Source organism: Chrysemys picta, chromosome 1, assembly GCF_011386835.1.
Source record: "Chrysemys picta bellii isolate R12L10 chromosome 1, ASM1138683v2, whole genome shotgun sequence".
Classification (NCBI taxonomy): Eukaryota; Metazoa; Chordata; order Testudines; family Emydidae; genus Chrysemys; species Chrysemys picta.
In genome coordinates, this window is record NC_088791.1 from 7,489,302 (window position 1) to 7,511,343 (window position 22,042).

General features: G+C 48.3%; 1 protein-coding gene and 1 long non-coding RNA gene across 7 annotated transcripts in view; one reads left to right on the plus strand and one right to left on the minus strand.

Moving 5' to 3' along the window:
- LOC135972807 (uncharacterized) overlaps window positions 1-22,042 on the minus strand; it is a 348,625-nt gene that overhangs the window by 277,325 nt on the left and 49,258 nt on the right. The gene's annotated exons all lie outside the window — the stretch shown is intronic.
- IL15RA (interleukin 15 receptor subunit alpha) overlaps window positions 1-22,042 on the plus strand; it is a 77,297-nt gene that overhangs the window by 28,928 nt on the left and 26,327 nt on the right. For all 6 annotated transcript variants that reach the window (XM_065552498.1, XM_065552504.1, XM_065552489.1 and 3 more), the window contains exon 2: window positions 19,381-19,575. In XM_065552498.1, coding sequence (XP_065408570.1) covers window positions 19,381-19,575 — 195 coding nt within the window. The remainder of the gene's footprint in view (window positions 1-19,380; window positions 19,576-22,042) is intronic.

Genomic DNA, 22,042 nt, shown 5'->3' on the forward strand with positions numbered 1-22,042 from the left:
TGCAGAGAGACGCTACGGAGTAGGACTGAGTAAATTTAGTTCCTATTTAAATGCATGGGCAAGCCAGGATGGTCAAAATCCTAAGTTCCATATTTAAAAAGAAGTTACTTTACAGTTAAACGGTAATTTAACTACATTTCTGGTTATTTTAAGGTAAATGAAGCCATTTTAAAATCAATCACATTTATAAAAAAAAGTAATAGAACTTCCCGTATATCTTTGAAGGTCGCTGCTTTGCTGTGGATTTAAATGTGTCCGTTTTCTCGGTCCTACCCTATGTCATCCCGCAGTCAAAATGATGGCTGCTTCCAATTGGCTAGGTGAGCGTTATATCTGAGACCCTGAATTTGTTTTTGCTTACCAGTGAATTGCTCTTCTTTGTCATTAGACAGGCTTTTCATTGACTTAAGCGGCATTGTATCAGGCTCAAAGTGATTAGCGTCTTACCTAGAACTTATTCCAAGTGTTTAGAAAGAATAGAGGAAACTGTGATGGGAAAGAAGCAGAAGCTGATGCTAAAAATAAGTACATCGTTTATCTGAATATTTATCTTCCAAGTCCACTTCCTCTGGCATTTGTCTACAGTAATTTCTGACAGGAACATCGTAAAAGGGTGATAAAACAGACGTGATGGCAAAAGCTCTTACAGAATATTGGGCTTTCACAAAGGTTGGGGTGGTAAATCTAGTGTCCTGGTAACTACAGTTTGGGTCATTACATTCTGACAAGCTTTAAAAAAAACCCGGTTCTCCCTGTGCTCTGAGATGGAGGAGTTACGTGGTACAGAGCCGTATGCAATCCTGATGTGTGCTCTTGAACCCTGGTAGCCTGTGTCTGCATATGATTCAGCTTTGTTACTAACCTGCCAAGTCGTTGTTGTGCTAGACAGCGATTAAAAATTAGTTCAAGCCCAGCCTGCTCTTTGGCACCGGACTGACAGCAGAGATACCATGTCACGGGGGGAGAAACAAAGAAAAAGCCCATGCTAAACGGCCTCTCTGTTTTTAAATGAGGCAACACACAACTGCAAAGGGCTCATCTTCTTGGTCTCCCAGCTCCTTTCAGTGCTGAAAGGAGGTTAGACTAGATGACCCTTGCAGCCCCTTTAAACCAATGGTTTTATGATTTTATGGCTCTGTGAAAAAGGCAGTAAGGAACTGGTAGTTTTATGATCTCCTTTCAAGGCACTGGTTCTGCTGACAGTGATAGGAACTAGTTGTCTTAACCAGAACATGCTCATAGGCACAAACAAATGTATAGGTCACAATACTCCGCTAAATCTCTGGAAATCTCATTGACTGCAGGTATAGACGCCTTCCTGTCCCACCTGGCATTTCCGATTTTGCCCCAGCTTTCTACATGGTGCCTAGAACCTCAGGTCATATTCCACTCCCAGATATGCAAACACAAACCCCACTGAAGTCAATGGCAGAGAAATGCACATCAGCAACCCAGTTGATTTCTATATTTAGCAGTCTCAGCACTGAGACACTAACTCAAGAATGGAACTTGCCAAGAGCAGACTTGTACGTTTCCAGCTACAGCATAACTCTCTGTGGCTGAGCACCCCGTCCGTAAAATGGGAATATAATAGCACTTTTTAGCTCACAGGGATGAAGAAATTAGGAGCCGCTTATAGAAGCACCTGTGGTAGGCAGATTTCAGCGGGAGTAGGATTGGACATTGTAGCAGTGACATCTACCTAAGCGACTGCCTCAGTTTCCCCTCACACTGGTTTGTTCTCTCAGCCTTCCAGCATAGTTCAGTGACAAGACCTTCCATCTAAGGAAAAAGAGTCCACCCTCTCCAGGTATCAGTGTCCAAACACACAAAAAGCAAAAGTAATTTTCCACCCGTCTCAGGCTGGCCATAACCTTTCCTTTTTGAGGATGTTTTCTCGTCAACACTGCTGTCTGCCCTCTGGCTCGACTCGGCTCAGCTCTCAGTCCTTCCTGCATTCTGTTCAGTTCAGTCTCTTCTTCTCCTCTCGCGAGCATATTTCATCACAACGCATCTTTAACCCTCACCCAACACTAATACTGTTATTTCATTGGTAATCTAACAATACAAATACCAACCACCTTTTAGCAAAAAAGTGTGAAAATTATGTACATTCCCATTAATGAAATATATTGATAAAACCTGGACGTGTGTGCCTATATTCCTATTAAACTCCACGTCCAATACTCTAGCCTGCAAACAATTTCCTGCCCGGCGGGGTAAATTCCCACTGAATAACAGTGAATTCTTCTTGGAGTGCTTGCGCACGCCCATTCTAATGTAGGTGTATGCGCACCCCGAGCACAGCTGCCGGAATTTTTTCCCTTAGTGGTATTCATTGGGTCGGCTCCAGCGCTGTCTGGTGTCGTGCGCTCATAGCGCTGGTAGAAGTGGCCCTGCTGACCCTGCTTTTCTTTCAGTTCCTTCTTACCGCCCATGATAGTGGCTGGATCCTCATCGCTTGCCTTAGGCAATCCTCCTCTCAGTGGTTTTCTCCAATTGTAGTGTAAATAGTTCTTGTAGTTAGTAGTTAGTTTAGTTTTTTAGTAGCTTTTTGATCGTAGACGGCTTGGACGCTTCCGTCCTTAGATAGAGGGGTTGTCCGCTTCCCCGGTACTGGGGCATGCCTCGGTCGCCAGGTTTTAAGCCCTGCCCTTCCTGCAGTAAGTCCTCTCAAGAGCTGTCTCAAGTGCTTGGGGGAAGCTCATAGGAAAGACCGCTGCCAAATCTGCAGGGATTTAAGCCCCGGACCAAGAAGGACCAAGCGGCGCGACTGAAGGTCCTCCTCATGGAGACAGCCTTAAGACCTGCCTCAGAGCCACGCTCGGACTCGGCACCGAGCACCTCAGCCTTGGTGCAGAGCGCTCCTCTGATGCCGAGAGTCCCGAGCCATTGCTCATCTTCCCCGGTGCTTAAGAAGAAACACTGCAAGCACCAGGAGAAGAGCCGGTCCCCGGTGCCAAAGGCCAAAGGAGACAGGGAGAGAGCGAGACCTGTGCCGGGCCACTTCCATTTTGCAAGGTAGGTGGCTCTGGTGGAGGGCCTTCTACTGCCCAGTAGGACCTCACGGACTGGCTCCAAGCAAGCTTACTCCTCCAGATTCAGCCATGGAGCGTGCAGGCCATCAGGTGAAGGGAGGTGAGATTCAGGTGCAGCAGCCGACCACGATCCCAGGATATCAAGTCCAGGTGCAGTGGAAGCGGTAGTGGTATCTCCATGGACATGCTAAGAGGGTGGAGAACCAATGTTGCCTGGGGTACGCCAGGGTTATGAGGATGACTTGCACCCGGTCTCGCTGGATCTTCATCAGAACCTTGTAAATCAGCAGGACGGGAGGGAATCTGTAGTAAAGGTGTCTTTTCTGTGTTAACCAGAATGTGTCTGTGAGGGACCCTGGACTGTGACCATGCAGGGAGCAGAACGGATGGCATTTCCTGCTGTTGTGGGTGGCAAACAGGTCTAGAAGGGGAGTTCCCCACCGTTGGAAGATAACTCTCACTATGTCTGGTTGGAGAGACCACTCGTGCTGAGAGGAGAAAGACATGCTGAGGTGATCTGCTAGCGGGTTCTGTGTCCCCGGAAGATAGGATGTCTCTAGACGGATGGAATGAGCAATGCAGAGCTCCGACAGGCAGATTGCTTCCTGATACAACGTGCCATCCTGTCTGTTTATGTAGAACATAGCCATCATATTGTCCATGAGGAACTGAATGGATTTCCCATCATGTGAGGTAGAAATGCTTTCAGGCTAGACACACTGCCTTGAGCTGCCTGACATTGATGTGAAGGGAGAGTTTTTCTTGTGACCGAATCCCTGTGTTCTGAAGGACCCTAAATGGGCTCCCCAACCGAGGGCTGATGCATCGGATACTATGACAAATATGGTTGAGGTCTTGAGAAGAGTACCCCCACGCATACCGTGTGGCTATCCAGCCACCATGTCAGTGAGTTGAGGAAATGTCTGTGGCCAGAGAAGATGGAGATAAGCATCCTTTAGATTGGGGGCGGCATACGAGTCCCCAGGATCCAGCGAGAGAATGATGGGAGCCAAGGAGACCATGCAGAACTTTTAAGTTTCTTGAAATATTGGTTGAGACAATGCGGATCTAAAATGGGTCTGAGACCCTCTTTGGCTTTAGTGGGAATTGAACCTCTTTCCTCTCATACTAAACAGAGCCGCGTCTACAGCTCTCATCCGAAGGAGGGGTTGGACTTCTTGTTCCAACAGATGCTTGTGAGAAGGTTCCCTGAAAAGGAATGGGGAGGAGGAAAGTGGGGTAGATAGAAATTGGATGGTGTAGCCCAGTTCTATTGTGCTGAGAACCCAGTGGTCTGAGGTGATCTGAGTCCAGGCATCCAGAAAGTAGGAAAGGCAGTTGGAGAACAAGGGAGCAGGATCCGATGCAGAGGGGATTTCAATGCTGACCTCGAGCCTCACGTCAAAACGAGTGCTTCGAAGATCGCAAGTGGCTGGGTGCGGATTGAGCAGGATCTGCCAAGGATAATGGGGGAGGGGGTCTGTGCCTAACCCCCCTGCTCTTTCTCCTCTGTTCGTCCTGTCTGGCTGTCTGAGGGAAGTAGCAGCTTGTCTGCTGCAGCCAGTCCTGCTTCCTTGACCCTGCTGGGACATAAAGTCCCAGGGATTTCAAGGCTGCTTTGGAGTCCTTGTGGCCATGCCTCTTCGCTCTGAGAAGGGCGATGATCCCCCAAATGATGCTGAGACTTGACCCTGCAGGGAGCCAAGTACTGGTAGGGTGAGAAGATCCCTGGCTGCATAAATAACTGGTGCCCCCACATACTGAGGGGCACCAGCTAAAGGGGAGGACGTGTGACCTCCCCATGTGACTCCTCCCTGCCTCACCCCCAGCCCGGGGTCTCCGTGCTCTCCCTGCCCCCTCCTCACCCCATGTTATTTGTGTGTGTGTCGGGAGGGAGCCCTGTCCTCCCGCTGTGCTACCCCCACTCCATGGCATGTTCGGCTGTGCAGCAGCCAGACCGGGGCAGGGATTGGGACTGTCTCCAGCCTCGGCTCGGCTTCCCGGAAAGCCGTTGAGCGAGCTGGTGCCCGCTCTCCCCCTCCACAAGCTCTGTGTACAGGAGCAGCTGCCTGGGAGAGAGCCTGGCTGGGAAGGGGGCAACGGCAGCCCGGGGACAGGAGCCGACTCCGAGCACGCCGGGGAGGGCGGGAGGGCTCCGGCTCGCTTGGCCACTGTCCCCAGAATCTGAGCCTGGGCTGGGGCAGTCTGCTGCTCCCGCAGCCAGGGGCTCTCCCCGTCAGCCCGGATGCTGCACTGCACCGGGCAGTGTCACAGGCAGTGCAGCTGGAAGAAGCTCTGGCCCTGCCCCTTCTCTTCTGGCTCTGGCCCTCCCCTTCTGCTCCCCGCCCGGGCCAGCTGCTGGGGGAGCACTTGCCCCTGCGGCCCCCGCTCCCCCCGAAGAGTCGCGCATGCCTGGCCACTGCGAAAGCTTCAGTGGCGGATGGCACCGCAAACTGCTGATGCATTCTCTGCTTGGAGGTCGCTCCTGTGCGGGCGTCAGAGGGGCTGGCCGCGGCATCGGAGTTGCAGGCCCCTGACAAGGCGCTGTGTCGTTCCTTCCAAAAGTTAGGCAATCTTTCTGCCGGTGTTCTACCCTAAACCGTATGCAAATAGAGGATCATTGGATGGATCCACTTGTTGGATGTTCAGCTGGCCCTGACTTTCCACATACAAAGGACCAAACAATTCCACAGATCCACTCGGCTGTTCATAGCAATAGCGGAAAGAATGAAGGGTCTCCCCATTTCTGCACAGAGAATCTCCTCGTGGATCACTTTGTGTTTCTTAGTGCAAGTACCGATTCGGGAGATCTGCAGGGCAGCCACCTGGTCGTCAGTTCGCACATTCACAACACACTATGCCACTACATAGCAGGCTAGAGACGACGCCGGCTTCGGCCGTGCGGTCTTGCCTGTCCTTGATCTCCGAACCCACCTCCTGTGCAACTACTTGGGAATCACCTACGCTGGAATGGACATCTGCAAGGACTTGAAGGAGAAAAAACAGTTATTAACCTTTCTGTAACTGTCGTTCTTTGAGATGTGTTGTGTGTGTCTATTCCAATACCCACCCACCATCCCCTCTTTCAGAGGGATAGGTCAGTGGTTTGAACATTGGTCTACTAAACCCAGGGTTGTGAGTTCAATCCTTGAAGGGACCATTTAGGGATCTGGGGCAAAAATCTGTCTGGGGATTGGTCCTCTTTTGAGCAGGGGGTTGGACTAAATGATCTCCTGAGGTCCCTTCCAACCCTGATACTCCATGAAAAAGAAACTGAAGGGGAGTGGGGTTGGCAGGGCCCTTTATACTGGCGCTATGGGCGCGTGACACCAGAGGCCACCGGAGCTGACCCAATGGATACAACTACGGGAAAAAATTTTGGCAGCTGTGCTCAGGGCCTGCACACCTACATTGGAATGGACAGGTGCAACCCATCTCGAAGGACAACAGTTACAGAAAGGTTAATAACCATTTTTTCCCCCACAAGGACACACTCTTCCTACAAGACAGGTGTAATTTTAAGGCTACAGAATTACACCCCATTATTCTCACCAATAAGCACATTGAAAAAATACTGTTGATTGATAAATATATTCGAGGATAGCAGTCGTCTTTAAAAGGAAGTACTTGGATACTGGAATCAAGTTGACAAGAATTAAAACAAAAGGAAAAAATATATTTCAGATGAACACAATTCCAAAGGTGACACTTTTTAAAACGGTCTCAGTAATCCATAGTCAGTGTTGAGATGGTGCTTGTTGCAATGAGCTAGGCGTTTCTTTGATGAGAGCAACAGAGCCAGCTCTTCAGCCTTGGGTCAGTGCCCAGAAGCACAAAGGGAACATAAAACTGCCTCCACAGAAGCAGTTGGGGATTACCCTTAGCTAGGGGAATTCTCCTGTATAGTGGAAAACAAGCCATTCATTCAATCGCTGCTTAGGGGAAATCCTGAGATGACTATGTGATGGAGCAGGACTAGAGTACATTTTGCTCTGGCAAACGTGGGCCAGTGGAGTGGCCTTTACCCCATGGATGCTTGAACTTTTACTGAGGGCCACCTCATCCCCCAGCCAGCCTCCCTCAATCAGGGGTGACAGAATGGTGTTTTAACTTCCCCTCCACCAGCTGCAGGAACTTGGCCAACCTGAGGATCAAGTTTGTGTGAATATTATTATGCAGGCACACTGAAGGTTTATGGTGCCCTTAACTATTTGTTCCCTAGCTGTTAAGTGCCTGGATTTTGCAAACAATGGGACACATAATTGCAGCCCTGTTACTCAGCAATGTGAACTAGGTTTGGAAATGACGTTCTTTGGTTTGCGAATTTTAAAAAATTGCCATAAAATCTTGTGAAATTAGAAAAGGAAAGGGGAAGTCCAGCATGTTGCAACCCTCGTGGGGGCTGCATGTCACTTCTTGGTAACGCTGAGGAAGTGGTTTGTTTCTGTAGTTTATAAAAAGGTGGTTTTTGTGTCCTCTAGTCACACACACATAACAAAAGCAATGACTATCTGCTGCCGTGCATAGGTGTGTCCATTGATAAGAAAAGCTCTCTGACCCGCAAAGCACGCCTCCTACCCTCCCCCTCTAAACCTGCTCAGTGTGTGTCTGGGGTTAGTGTGGGGACAGGGGCGTCGTGTTCAAATGTGCTGATGACCCCCAGTTCTACATTGTCATGGATTATTCAGCGTACGGATGAGACTGTGGGCTTGATGAGGATCAGCTCAACACAGACAAGGTGGAGAGAGACAAGCTTTTGCGCTTACACGGCGCTCGTCTTAAGGTCTGTGGGAGTGAGCTCTGGGAAGTGCGAAAGCTGGTCTCTCTCACAGTATCTGGTCCAATAAAAGAGATTACCTCAGTCATCTTGTCTCTCTTTCCTATAGTTGTTTACAGTCTGGATGTGTTATTCGATTCTGAGCAGACCTAGAGGTCTAGCTAGCAATTGTGTCCTAGATAGTCATCTCCCCATCTGTGCATGGCTAGAAGAGCATGTTTTTCTCTTTTCAGATGTGGAAGTTGCTACAATTATCCATGTCATTGTCGCCTTTTGATTGGATCAGTGTGGCGCAGTGTCCATAGGGCCAGGCACTGGGACCACCTGGAGACAGAAGCTAGTGCAGATCATGCCAGCGGGAAAATGCTCACATCTGATTCTCAGGGATTGTGTGCCTGGAATGGCTTTTGCTGGCTCCCAAGGGAGTGCGACTCAGCCAGCCGCAGCCAATGAATGGGTTGTTGCGATGTGTGGCCTGTGGGCAGGGGTGAAAGTAATTTACAGGATTTACCGGTACTGCCGGAGTCCTGAGGGGGCGTGGCCTCATCTGGAAGAGGCGGGGCCTCTCAAGATTTAAAGGTCCTGGGGCACCTGCTGTGGCTGGGAGCCCCAGGGCCTTTGAATCAACCCAGCTGCAGAGGTGGCTGGGAGCCCCCGGGGCTCAGGGGCAAATTAAAGGGCAAAACAGAGCAGGGGAAGTAGAAGAGGGGACTGACAAAAGCCAAGCAAGGAGATGAGATAAGGAAATAGAAAGGAGGAGAGGGAGCAAAGAGGAGAAAGTTGCTGTGCTTAGGACAGATCTCCGATTTCCATTAGCCAAGTGCCCTCTCTTTTCTCTTCTCAATCACTTCTTTCCATGGCAGGCTCTTAACTGCACTGCCTCCTTTCACCTCCCAGCCTGATCTTTCCATGTATCAACTGTTCAAGTTTGACTGCAAGGCCCTTGGCACAAAGCTCCGAGCGCGTAGGTCTCTGCCGTATAATGGGCACCCTTGTGGCACGGCTGTAGGCGGAATAATGATGATGCTCATAGCTGAGCTCCTCGGACTGGAAGCTGAGAGAAACTGAGAATTAAAACCTCCCTCTTACGCAGGGAACCGGAAGGAGAGCCGAGCAGGGCGATCCCCTGACGCACAGGGAAATTAAAAGAAAGTCTTCCCGGCATATCAGTCACCCCTGCAATAGAACAAACATACACATGCCAAGAATGTATGTGGCTTGACACTGAAGCTGCAGCTATAAACCTATAGGGCCAATTTTTTCTGCCTAACATCTCTTTCCTATACATTCACACAGCTCAAACTCTCATACATGTGTCATCATCTCATGTCTTGATTACTGCAACATCCTTCCCTCTGGCCTTAATAAATGCAATCTTGCCTCACCCTTATCTATTCAGAATGGTGCTGCAAAGAGCATTTTCCTAACCCAACGCTTTGACCATTTCACCCCTCACTTTGCGCCCTCCACTGGCTTCCCCTTGTCTATTCCATCAAACAGAAATTACTGGTTTTCACTTTCCGGGCCCCTCACGGCATAACCCCACCCTACCTGTGATCTTTCATTCATTCCTGCTTCTGATAGGCCCAGCCTCCATTGCCCACTTGTTACATTGTCAAATAAACACCTTCATGCTTTTTCCCATACTGCCCCTCATGCCTGGGAGGAGCTCCCCATAAACACAGAATCATAGAAACATAGGACTGGAAGGGACCTTGATAGAGACCCTAGTCCAGTCCCCAGCACTGAGGCAGGTCTAAGTATTTTCTAGACCATCCCTGACAGGTGTTTGTCTAACCCGCTCTTATAAATCTCCATTGACAGAGATTCCACAACCTCTCTAGGTAATTTGTCCCAGTACTTAATTACCCTGACAGTTGAGAAGTTTTTTGTAATGTCTAACCTAAATCTCCCTTGCTGCGATTTAAGCCCATTGCTTCTTGTTCTGTCCTCAGTGGATGAGGAGAATAATTTATCCCTCTCCTCTTTATAACATATGTGAAGCCAGGGTGTCTCTACAGTGCGCTTACTTGCCATGCACTGATGTCCTGTAGACCAGTGGTTTTCAACCTGTGGTCCTCGGATCCCTGTGGGTCCGCAGATGATCTCTAAGATTTCCAGAGGTGTCCGCACGTCCATTCGAAATGTTTAGGGGTCCGCAAATGAAAAAAGGTTGAAAATCACTGCTGTAGACAAACTCTTACACAACTGCTTTATAGAAGCGGTGCCAGCTACCTGTAAGAAGGACCCTGGATATCAAGATTGCACACAGCACGCTTAACGCTGTGACACAATAACTAGAATATAGTTACATATTTATTTCAATGAAGAGTTGACTACGTTCTTTGTTCAGGACTGACAAATTGCATGCAATAATATCTTGCTGCCAATGGAAATACAAATAAAACCTTCACAATGGTTTGAAGAAAGCTAATAAGCGCTCTCTCCTCATGTCCCTGCTCAGTCTTCTCTTCTCCAGAATAAGCAAACCCAGTTGTTTTCAATTTTTCCTCAGACATCATGTTTTCCACACCTTTGTTGCTCTCCTCTGGATTTTCTTCAGTTTGTCTGCATCTGTCCCGAAGTGTGGTGTCCCCAACTGGCAGAGTACTGCAGTTGAGGCCTTATCAGTGCTGAGGCGAGCAAAAGAATTAGTTCTTGTGTCTTGCTTACAGCACTCCTGCTATACATCCCAGAATGATGTTTGCTTTTTTTTTTGCAACAGAATTACATTGTTGATTCATATTTAGTTTGTGATCCACTATGACTCCTGGATCTTTTTCTGCAGTGCTCCTTCCTAGGCAGTCATTTCCCATTTTGTATGTGTGCAACTGATTGTTCCTTCCTAAGTGGAGTTCTTTGCATTTGTCCTTATTGAATTTCATCCTGTTATTTGAGGCGATTCCTTCAGTTTGTCAAGATCGTTTTGAATTCTAATCTTGTCCTCCAAAGTGCTTGCAACTCCTCCCAGGTTGGCATTGTCCACAAACTTTATAAGTATACTCTCTAGGCCATTATTGGGGGCTGGGGCACATAACTTACGAGGAGAGGCTGAGGGAACTGGGGTTATTTAGTCTGCAGAAGAGAAGAGTGTGGGGAGATTTGATAGCAGCCTTCAACTACCTGAAGGGGGATTTCAAAGAGGATGGAGCTCAGCTATTCTCAGTAATGGCAGATGACAGAACAAGGAGCAATGGTCTCAAGTTGCAGTGGGGGGAGGTTTAGGTTGGATATTAGGAAACACTATTTCACTAGGAGAGTGGTGAAGCACTGGAATGGGTTACCTAGGGAGGTGGTGGAATCTCCATCCTTATAGGTTTTTAAGGCCCAGCTTGACAAAGCCTTGGCTGGGATAATTTAGTTGGTGTTGGTCCTGCTTTGAGCAGGGGGTTGGACTACATGACCTCCTGAGGTCTCTTCCGACCCTAATATTCTGTGATTCTATGATTAGCTAAATAATTGATGAAGATATTGAATAGAACCAGATTCAGGACACATCCCTGTGGGCATCTTCTTGATATGCCCTTTCAGCTTGACTGAACCACTGATAACTACTCTCTTGGTGTGGTTTTCCACAAGAGTAACCCATTATCCTCCTTCGAAACCCTCCTTAAAACTCTCCTTTGTTGTGACGCCTTAAAATTAAGCTGCTGGTATAGAGACCACTGCTGATCATGCTGTCTGTCTCCATCTGTTGTCTCCTGTCTTATACTTAGCCCTGCTCCAAAGAGCTTACAATTTATCCTGTGTTTATACGGTGCCTAGCACCACGAGGAGGTCTCCTAGGCACTACAATAATACAAATAATAATAGCCAGATTCATTTCCTAGCTCAGTTCCTCTGTGACCTTTGGTCTAATCATTTAGGGCAGTGGTTCTCAAACGTATTTGCTCGCACCCCCTTTCTTTGTGTCTGGAGTAGTTTACGCCCCACCCCACTCCCGCCACACATGTACAAATACCGATAAAGAAAAATCAACATGCAACTCACACTAAATGGTAAAACCGGGAAGGCCTTGATTCAGAGGCAACAATCCGTGGTAATAAGAGCAAAAGCAAAAGTGCGATGGATTGATTGATGCTTAGAATTCAGTGTGCAGACTGCGTCGTAGCTAGGGTGACCAGACAGCCAGTGTGAAAAATCAGGACAGGGGGTGGGCGGTAATAGGAGCCTATATAAGAAAAAGACCCAAAAATCAGGACTGTCCCTATAAAATCGGGACATCTGGTCACCGTAGTCGCAGCAAAGGGATTAACATACAGATGGCAACGACTTTGTATCATGCCAGGCAAGCTTAACAGAAATCCATCAAAATGCACAGCGCCACCTAGAGTCAAATGCACAGCAAAGTCTGAGGACCTGATATGTCTGGAGGGATCAGCTTTGCTAGCTAGTCATTGCTGTGGGTAAAATGTGCACAGTAAATTCCCCCCCCCCCCAAAAGCTTCTCACACACCCCCAGAATACATTCCACACCCCCTCAGCCTTCCCCCCCTCCAGTTTGAGAAACTCTGATTTATGGGGGGGAAATTAAAGCACCTATGTGACTCCCATTCACTTTCAGTGGGACTTCAGTTCCTAACTCACTTAGGTGCTTTTGACAATTTTACTTAAGTGATTTCTCCAAGGGTCATCCAGTGACTTTGTGACAAAGCCACGAATTGGGCCCAAAGCTCCAGTCCGGTGCCTCTACATAGGTAGAGCCCTGCAAATCTGCAGATATCCACTTTATAACCACGGGTATCCGCAGCTGTGGATGTCCCCAGACCATGTTTGCAGATCACAGATTAGATGCAGATATAGGGTGACCAGACAGCACGTGTGAAAAATCAGGATGGGTGTGTGTGTGTGTGTGTGTGGTGGTGGTGGGACTGTCCTTATAAAATCGGGACATCTGGTCACCCTATGCAGATACAAATTTTGTATCCGTGCAGGGCTCTATAGATAGGAAACTTATCTTGCAGGTGGGGGCCCAATAACCCATCCACCTCCTCTGCCCTGATTCTGCCACCAGTGTGTCAGGTAGTATTAAGTGGGTGAGGTCCTGATGCACATTTCCGATCTCAAATAAACCCACCAGATTCCAAGGAGCATATTTCACAGACATTCACACAGGACAAGAAACATTTTTGGATATGAAAACAAACACAGATTGGATCTGAAATAGAGTGTTTCAGTCTGCAAAGGTAGAGAAAAAATCCCGTAGAGTTCACTGAAATATCCAGAGCCTCATGAGTTCTCGCCTTCTGTCTCTGTCTTCAAAGAAAGCTGGATAATTTTCTTCAAACCTTGGCGAGGATTTTATTTGTAGTCTCATTGTTTGGTAGGGAAGATGTTATTGCATGCAGTGTGTCGGTCCTGAACAAACAAAGAACGTAATAAACTTTTAATTACAGCAAATATTTAACTATATTCTAGTTGCTGTGTCACATGTTGCTACATTAAGCATGCGACGTGCAATCTTAGTATCTGGGATCCTCCCTCTAGGGGCAGGGGAGGGCAAACTACAGCCCACGAGCCGAATCCGGCCCATCAGGGCTTTCAATCCGACTCGTGGGATTGGCAGTCCCGTGGCACAGCGGGGCTAAGGCAGGCTCCCTGCCTGCCCTGGCCCTGCGCCGCTCTTGGAAGCGGACAGCACCACGTCCCTGCGGCCCATGAGGGGCGGGGGCAGAGGGCTCTGTACGCTGCCCTCTCTTGCAGGCACTGCTCCCCGCAGCTCCCATTGGCTGGGAACAGGGAACCGCGGCCAATGGGAGCTTCGGGGATAGTAGCCACAGGCGAGGGCAGTGCACAGCGGAGCCGTCTGCCCCACCCCACCCCCAGGAGCCACGGCTGGACATGCTGGCCACTTCCGGGAGTGGCACGGGGCCAGGATAGGCAGGGAGCCTGCCTTAGCCCTGCTGCGCGCCGTTGCCACCCTGGAGCCGCTCGAGATAAGCGGTGCCAAGCTGGAGCCCGCACCCCAAACCCCTCTTGCACCCCAACCCCCTGCCCTGAGCTGCCTCCCACACTCTGCACCCCCTTCTGTACCCCAACCCTCTGCCCTGAGCCCCCTTCTGCACCCCAATCCCCTGCCCTGAGCCCCCTTCTGCATCCTGCACCCCTCCTGCACCCCAATCCCCTGCCCTGAGCCCCCTGCCGCACTCTACACCCCAACCCCCTGCCCTGAGCCCCCTCCTGCACCCCAACCCCCTGCCCTGAGCTGCCTCCCACACTCTGCACCCCCTTCTGTACCCCAGCGCTCTGCCCTGAGCCCCCTTCTGCACCCCAATCCCCTGCCCTGAGCCCCCTGCCGCACTCTACACCCCAACCCCCTGCCCTGAGCCCCCTCCTGCATCCCACACCCCTCCTCTACCCCAACCCCCTGCCCTGAGCCCCCTCCTGCACCCCAACCCCTTGCCCTAAGCCCCCAAACCCCTGCCTTGAGCCCCCTGCTGCACCCCTCCTACACCCCAACCCCTTGCTCTGAGCCCCTTCCTGCACACCGCACCCCCTCCCACACCCCGCACTCTTCCTGCACCCCAACCCCCTGCCCCAACCCTACATGCATGGCCCCACATACAATTTCCCCACCCAGATGTGGCCCTCCGGCCAAAAAGTTTGCCCACCCCTGCTCTAGGGGCAGCTACACAAAGCAGTTGGGTAAGAGTTTGTCTATGGGACGATAGTGCATGGCAAGCTAGTGTGCTGTAGAGTCAGATCCTGTCTTGCCACGCACGATCATCCCATGTAGACAAGCCCTTGGACTAGAAAGTGCACATATGTCCTCTAGCTCTTGTTAATACAGAGATCGCCTCTTTAAGTTCTTAAAGGGCATGTGATAAAAATGGCATCTGGAAGTTCTATGTTTATTGTGTCTCAGACCCTGCTTCAGGAAAGTACTTAAGCACATGCTTACCTTTAAGTATGTGCTTAATTCCAATTGTTTTCATTGGGTTTTAAATACGTGCTTAAAGGTGTGCACGTGCGTAAGTGCTTTCCTGAATTGAGGCCTCAGTGACTCCAAATCAGACGTTCTCAGTTTGCACGTAACAAAAATGGTTTCCTAACTGCTGGCCCTGCAAACTCCAGCTGGGCCCCTTCTGATTCTCACATCAACAACAACAAAGATCCCGTCATCAGAATGTAGTTAACAATTCCATAGATGATGCCCAAGAATCCAACTCATTCTCCCATTGGCTCGTCAGCACTAACAGGTGTCGGTAACGGTAAAGATTTGTTTTGGTCACTACAGTTAGCAGATATGTTTCTAAGTATTCATAGGGAGCGGCTCTGCTAATAATAATGTTCTGGTTTTACACAGCCAGGGTTCAGAATAAAGCTACACTTTAAAGAGCCTGCAAACCCAGTTACTCAGTTACTTCATTGTAATAGGCATTCAGATACTAGAGTGATGTGGGACATATAAGTTCCTAGACAGATAAAGTATCAAAGGGGTAGCCGTGTTAGTCTGGATCGTTAAAAAGCGACAAAGAGTCCTGTGGCACCTTATAGACTAACAGACGTATTGGAGCATAAGCTTTCGTGGGTGAATACCCACTTCGTCAGACGCATGTAGTGGAAATTTCCAGAGGCAGGTATAAATATGCAGGCAAGAATCAGTCTAGAGATAACGAGGTTAGTTCAATCAGGGAGGATGAGGCCCTCTTCTAGCAGTTGAGGTGTGAACACGAAGGGAGGAGAAACTGCTTCTGTAGTCGGCTAGCTATTCACAGTCTGTTTAATCCTGAGCTGATGGTGTCAAATTTGCAAATGAAATGAAGTTCAGCAATTTCTCTTTGAAGTCTGGTCCTGAAGTTTTTTTGCTGCAGGATGGCTACCTTTAAATCTGCTATGGTGTGTCCAGGGAGGTTGAAGTGTGGAGCACAAACCAATGAGGTTAAATTTAAACTCAGGAAAACGAGAGGTGTCAGAAAAGTCATTCTCAAAATTCCCTAGAGTAGGATCAGGAGGATGGGTGGGTGGATGCAGTCCACTATGTTACAATGCCCTCATTGCCCCTGGGCATTATGCCATCTGCCCTCCAATTTCTCCTCAAGACATACCATGCAGTATCCAGCAACCATGCCTCCTTATTGTGAATATTTCTCCATTTCCTGCCTGGCCAGAGTTTCAAAGGCTCAGCTCTCAATGGGTCAAACTCTTTTGAAAATCTGGTCACTGACTTTAGTGCCTAAATGGGATCTGAGCTCTTCTGAAAAGATGGCCTTACTTACAAAGCAAAACAGCAGTGTTTCGTCTTTCTGTTTTCATGACAGCGGAGCCATAGTTTTTTCCCCTTTGTAAGAGATATTTTCTAAGTGCCCTAAAGCTGCAGCTGATTTTGAGGAACCACAGTTCGGCAGCCTTAAACATCACCCTCTAGCAGTAGATGATGTTGGCTATGTTTTCTCCTTTTGGTCACAAAGCAAAAATGCTGAACTGATTTGAAACAGATGCATCACTTTATTTGTGTAAACATATAAAACAAGCAAAATTCCAGAGGAAGAAGGATGGTCTTCTAGTGAAGGCAACAAACTAGGAGTCAGGACTCCTGGGTACTTTCCCCAGCTCTGCCATGGACTCCATATGGATGAAACTTAAGTGCTGGTCCTCTTCCGAGCGGTGAATTTCACCCTGTGTGACTTAGGGCAACTCAGTCTTTCTGTGTCAATTTCCCTGTTTGTAAGTAGGGTAAATAATACCGACCAGCCAGTGATATTGAATATTCATTCATGTTTGTAAATCACTCGGAGATCTGCTGCTCTGGACGAGCAAAGTATCATTAGACCCCCAAGGAGGGATCTCTCCGTGGTTTGAGCATTGATCTCCTAAACGCAGGGTTGTGAGCTCAATCCTTGAGGGGGCTATTTAGGGATCTGGGGCAAAAATCTGTCTGGGGATTGGTCCTGCTTTGAGCAGGGGGCTGGACTAGATGACCTCCTGAGGTCCCTTCTAACCTTGATATTCTATGATTCTATTCATATTAGCGGTGGAAGAGGGTTCTAAGACCCAGTAATCATCCCCTAATGAACACACACACAGTAGGGATACAAAGCTTCTTCACCAACCAGATCATTATGCCACTGCAGAAAGTATGTACAGTCTGAAAAGATATTGTAAAAGGCCCTGATGGTGCAGTTGGATCCGTGCCGAAGGGCCTCTGTACCCACACAGAGCTCCAATGACTTCAAGCCAATCCACCTCTGTGGACGTGTTTAAAGAGGCTTTTGTTAAAAGTACCCGCTTTCGTTTTTACTTTCAATACTGGGTTCAGTTGTTTTCATTCCTTTGGACTATAAGGCGTACTTGCTGAACTGCCAAGACAGCGAAAACAGGGATTTAAGCCTTTTAAACATTGTTTATTAATGATATTAAATACAAACAGTTTAAAAGCATGGGCTTTCAACAAAGACTGTTTTGAGCAGCACAGAGATATTAAAATATTTTTGTTCTAAAATGGAATTATTGAGGTTTTTAGATTTACGCATTTTATAAGCAAACCTGTATAATAATTATAATATCACCTAACTCTACTATAGCACTTTGGGATGTGCGTTCATTAGTAGTACATACACACACAAAGCTGGGGTATATTGGCTCTCTGCACGGCTACATCTAGCTTTAGTGTGTTATTGCTCACATGACGGGCCTGGTTCTGATCGCACACAGTTTTTACAATAGTGTAACTCCATTGCTCTCAGTAGATTTACTTTTGATTTACACCCGATCAGAATCAGGTCCAGAACCTGCAGTTTAAAAACAATGGTGATCGTCAAGGCTGTGAAACAAACCTGCTCCAGTCTGAGAGCAATTCAACGTTTCTCTGCTATAGTTAGTAGAATTAAGCAAGAGGATGGAAAGAATTTGAAAACTGGGCTATGATCAAAGGAAATCAGAACCTTCATACCCGTGTAGCATTTTCGTAGCTGGCAGAACCAAATGCTTCAGAGAAAGGTACAAGAATCCCACTCCTCTCTCACTCACACCCACACCCACTCACACACCCACAGAGCCACAAGGTCTAGGACCCAGAATGCTTTGTGTCCAGTTTGTGTCATCTGTCTGTTTTGATCATAAGGAACTTAAAGGAGGGCTAGTGGGCAGGAGGGATAGCTCAGCAGTTCGAGCATTGGCTTGTGAAACCCAGGATTGTGAGTTCAATCCTTGAGGGGGCCATTTAGGGAACTGGGGTAAAAATTGTCTGGGGATTGGTCCTGCTTTAAGCAGGGGGTTGGACTAGATGACCCCCTGATATTCTATGTCTTCTATTGGCTCTTGTAGAGGAGCATTTCTCAATCTTTTCAGGTTGACAATGCCTTACTCTGAGTCAATTTTTGGACCAGCTTATGTTTACTAAAAAGAACAATGAGTTAGAGTTGGTATGGCAACCCCCATTTTTTCATGTTCCCTGTATATATATATATATATATATACAGGGAACATGTATATGTATATATATATATATATATATATATATCTTCCTACTGTATTTTCCACTGCATGCATCTGATGAAGTGGGCTTTAGCCCAGGAAAGCTTATGCTCAAATAAATGTGTTAGTCTCTAAGGTGCCACAAGTACTCCTGTTCTTTTTGCAGATACAGACTAACACGGCTACCACTCTGAAGCTTATGTTTACTGTAAGAGTACAAAAATGTATCCATGCTAACAATTAGCCTGTGTAACTTATTTGTGAGTGTGATTTGAAAGGTTGACAGAGAATACCTGACCTTGAAGGGTAAGAGTTTGCAGGGAATGAGGGAAGCCAGATTTTCTTTTGCTTTAGAGAAATAAAATTTGCAACACCTCATGATCCCTCCCTCCCCCCGTTACCTAGTCTAACCCTCTCTGGAGGTTGTGATCTGTGGATTGAGAAACACTGTTGTAGGCATTTAACAAATAATAATACAGCAAACGTTCTACTGGTGAACAATGCCCATTTCATAAATATTTGACGTAGGCCCTCACATCAGGAATGTATTGAAGCATGTACTTAAGTCCATCCCTGTTCGGCAGAGCACTCAGCTGGAAGCAAAACACATGCTTAAGTGCAGTGAACAAAAGCATGTGTGAAGCACATGCTTAATTAAGTCCTTTTCTGAATAGGGTTGTGCAGCTGAGTTGTTGACATAGTCCTAATTATCTTCAAAGCATTAGATTGCCATTAATTATGTCTCCCAGCAACTCTGGGCAGGAGGGAAGTATCATTATGCCTGTTGTACAGATGGAGGCAGTGGTTTTAAGTGACATGGCCGAGGTGTCATGGCAACTGGCTGAGCTGGGAAGAGAACTCAGGAGCTCCATACTTGTGTTCTGACCACCAGAGCACACTTCAGGCTCCGAGCAAGTTCTCAGGACAGCCTCTAGCATTGTAAAGTTTGGGCTTCTCTGCAACAGAGCAAACCTAAAGGCCAGGTCAGATATATTGCACCCAGTAGAGGGCAGCAAGGAGTACATGCGCACGCACACACCGCGCTAGCCAGAGACATTTTTCGAGTTAACCACAATATTTAAAATATTGTGCTGTGATCTTTAGCCTTATAAATTTTTCCCTCTCGGCTTGTATTTTTTTTCATTTCAGAAAGATGCAGCACACCAAAGGAGGTCAACAATGCAGATGTTACGGTCGGCAATAATAATCTGTTGAATGCCAGCCTCCGGTACACATGCAAAGATGGTTACAAAAGGAAAGCTGGGACATCCAGTCTCATTGTGTGTGTAATGGACAAAGTCACCAAAACACTCCGTTGGACCGAGCCAAATCTACATTGTATTAGTAAGTACCTGCTGTCAGTGTGGTATGCTGCTGTGCTTAATGCTGTGACTAAATGTAAGGAATGCAGTGTCAGAAAATTATGGGCAGGAGGGTAGACAGAAGTGACTATCAGTTAGAGGACAACGATCATTCTAGAATTGTGCTGCACTGGGATGATACTGAGTCCAATAGATCCCTGGGTAGATTTAGATGTGGCTGTGCCCAGTTACACGAAGGATACGTATGGTCCATTGTGTTCAGCAAAATATGAACTAAGGGCCAAATTCCGCAACATTGACACTGAGTAGCACCCACTCATGCAAATCGTCCCATTGATCTCAACGCTCGGGGGAGTAAGCACTCAACCCGCGCAGGATCTGCAGAACCTGGCCCTCTGTAAGTAGGTGAGAGGGATGCCTATGCAGTGTAAAGTGGTCTCAAATGTTTGTGCTTGGGACACAAGGAGAGATCCAGCGCGGGTTTAGGATTTGCCATGGAAATCAAAGCACTGGCCAGTCTGGTGTGGTTCCTGACTCTGGCAGCGGCCAGCGTGTGGATGTCGGAAAGGCAAAAAACCCCTCCAGTAATGCACCTAGACAATTACGCCGTGTTGTGGGGAAATCACTGCTGGTTTGTGAGGCACCTGAAAAATTGGACTCCATCTGAGAGGCTGTGGCATCCCTATTCTGCACCTCTCCACACAGTCGCCGCATGCCTGATTCCCCCAAGTTCCTCAACACTCATGTGGGGCCCACCGGAGATAATTGGAGTCTTTCCATTGACTTAATGGAGCCCCACACTGCAAAGAAAGGTCTCAGTGTGTTACATGCTGCTCTCAAGACTGACTGGCACAACATTACCTGCAGGTATTGAAGCTAGCAGGTATTGAAGATACCTGCTAGCTATCTTCAATTTTTAGGTAGAGATACGGGGTTGAGGAGTTCTACCTTGCTAGGGCAAAGATAATTCCGGTTGTTGTGTTGGAGCGGTGTGATCTAGTGAATAAAGCAGGGAATGGCGTCAGAACTTCAGGGTTCTACGTTAACCATCGCCTTGGGCAGGTCCCTTGCTTCCTCTCTGTCTCACTTTCTCTGGTTGCTGCTAATAATTCCCTACCTGAGGCTTCATTTAGTCTATTTGTAAAAGTGCTTTGAGCTTTGTGGGCAAGGGGCACCATGGAAGGGCAAGGTATTATCACTCCTTATAACCATATCACTGCGTTCTTCTTCGAGAGATGTCCCTGTGGGTGCTCCACTCCAGGTGCTGGTGTGTCCCTGCACCCTGGCTCGGAGATTTTTGCAGCAGTACTCGTACCAGCCACGCATGCGCAGAGGCAGCCCCCCGCTGTGAGTCTAGCTTAACAGTACGCATGCGTGGCCGGTCTCCTCAGTTCCTTCTCTACCGTCCCCGGCCTGAGACGGAGCTCAGCAGACTCGCTAGGAAATTCCTTTCTCTTGTTACAATTACCCTTCTAGTTAGTTAGTTTGTTGTTAGTTACAGTTAGTTACCATTTTTATTAAAAAATATATGTATATATCCTGTCAGCGGCAGCGGCTTCAGACATGCCTGGCTCCACAGGCTTTAAACGCTGCTCAAACTCCAGCGACGCTATCCCGCTATCAGATGGCCACTCATACTGTATAAAATGTTTGGGGGAGACCCACATTCCTCAAAAATGTGCCCACTGCAGAAAACTCAGCTCCAGGGCATGGAAGGACAGGGAGCTTAAACTGAAAATGCTCCTCCTCCGGAAATCCCTAGGAGCGGCTTCAGACCTAGGCGCTGATTCCGGCTCCACTGCCCACCACAGCCCCCCCGCCTCAAACAAACAGAAGAAATCTGATAAGAAAGGGCACTTTACCTCAGCTTCAAAGGAAGCCCTGAGACACAAGCCCTCCCCGGGCGGATCTACCGCTTCCCTGCCTGTGCTCCCCCACTTGAGCACATTTGACAAGCCGGGCTCCTCCGGCACCGCGCGAAAACCGCCTGAGGCGGCGGCGGCGCGAAGCTCCGGTGCCGAAGCTTCAGGCTTTCAGCTGCCTGCCTCTCTTCTGGCACCGTTCGACACCGCGTCCGTCGCGGTGCCGACATTCCACACCCTGCCTAACCCCCTGCAGGCTGATGCTGCCCTCCCGGTACCGGCCACGGCACCGGCACCCGTGGAACTGATTGGCAGTGAGCCAAGAACCAAAACCTCGGCTCAGAGGAATGTTCCCTCATTGCAACTCCCTCCTACACATCCTTCACATCACGCAGGAGCCTCACCACTTCACTTCACTCAGGCAAGAGATCTGCTGGTGTCACCTATCCTGCAGTCTCCCCTGCTGAATGCCAGTTTCTCTTCGATGGCAGAGTCAGGGTTTGAACAGTCTTCCTCCAGTGAGGAGGAAACTGGACCACAGGAGGGTTTTTCTCCGTATCAACCCTCCCGTCCCCAGACCCCAGTCAACAGAGGTTTTAGGAAAATTACCTCAGCCTATTCTCAGGA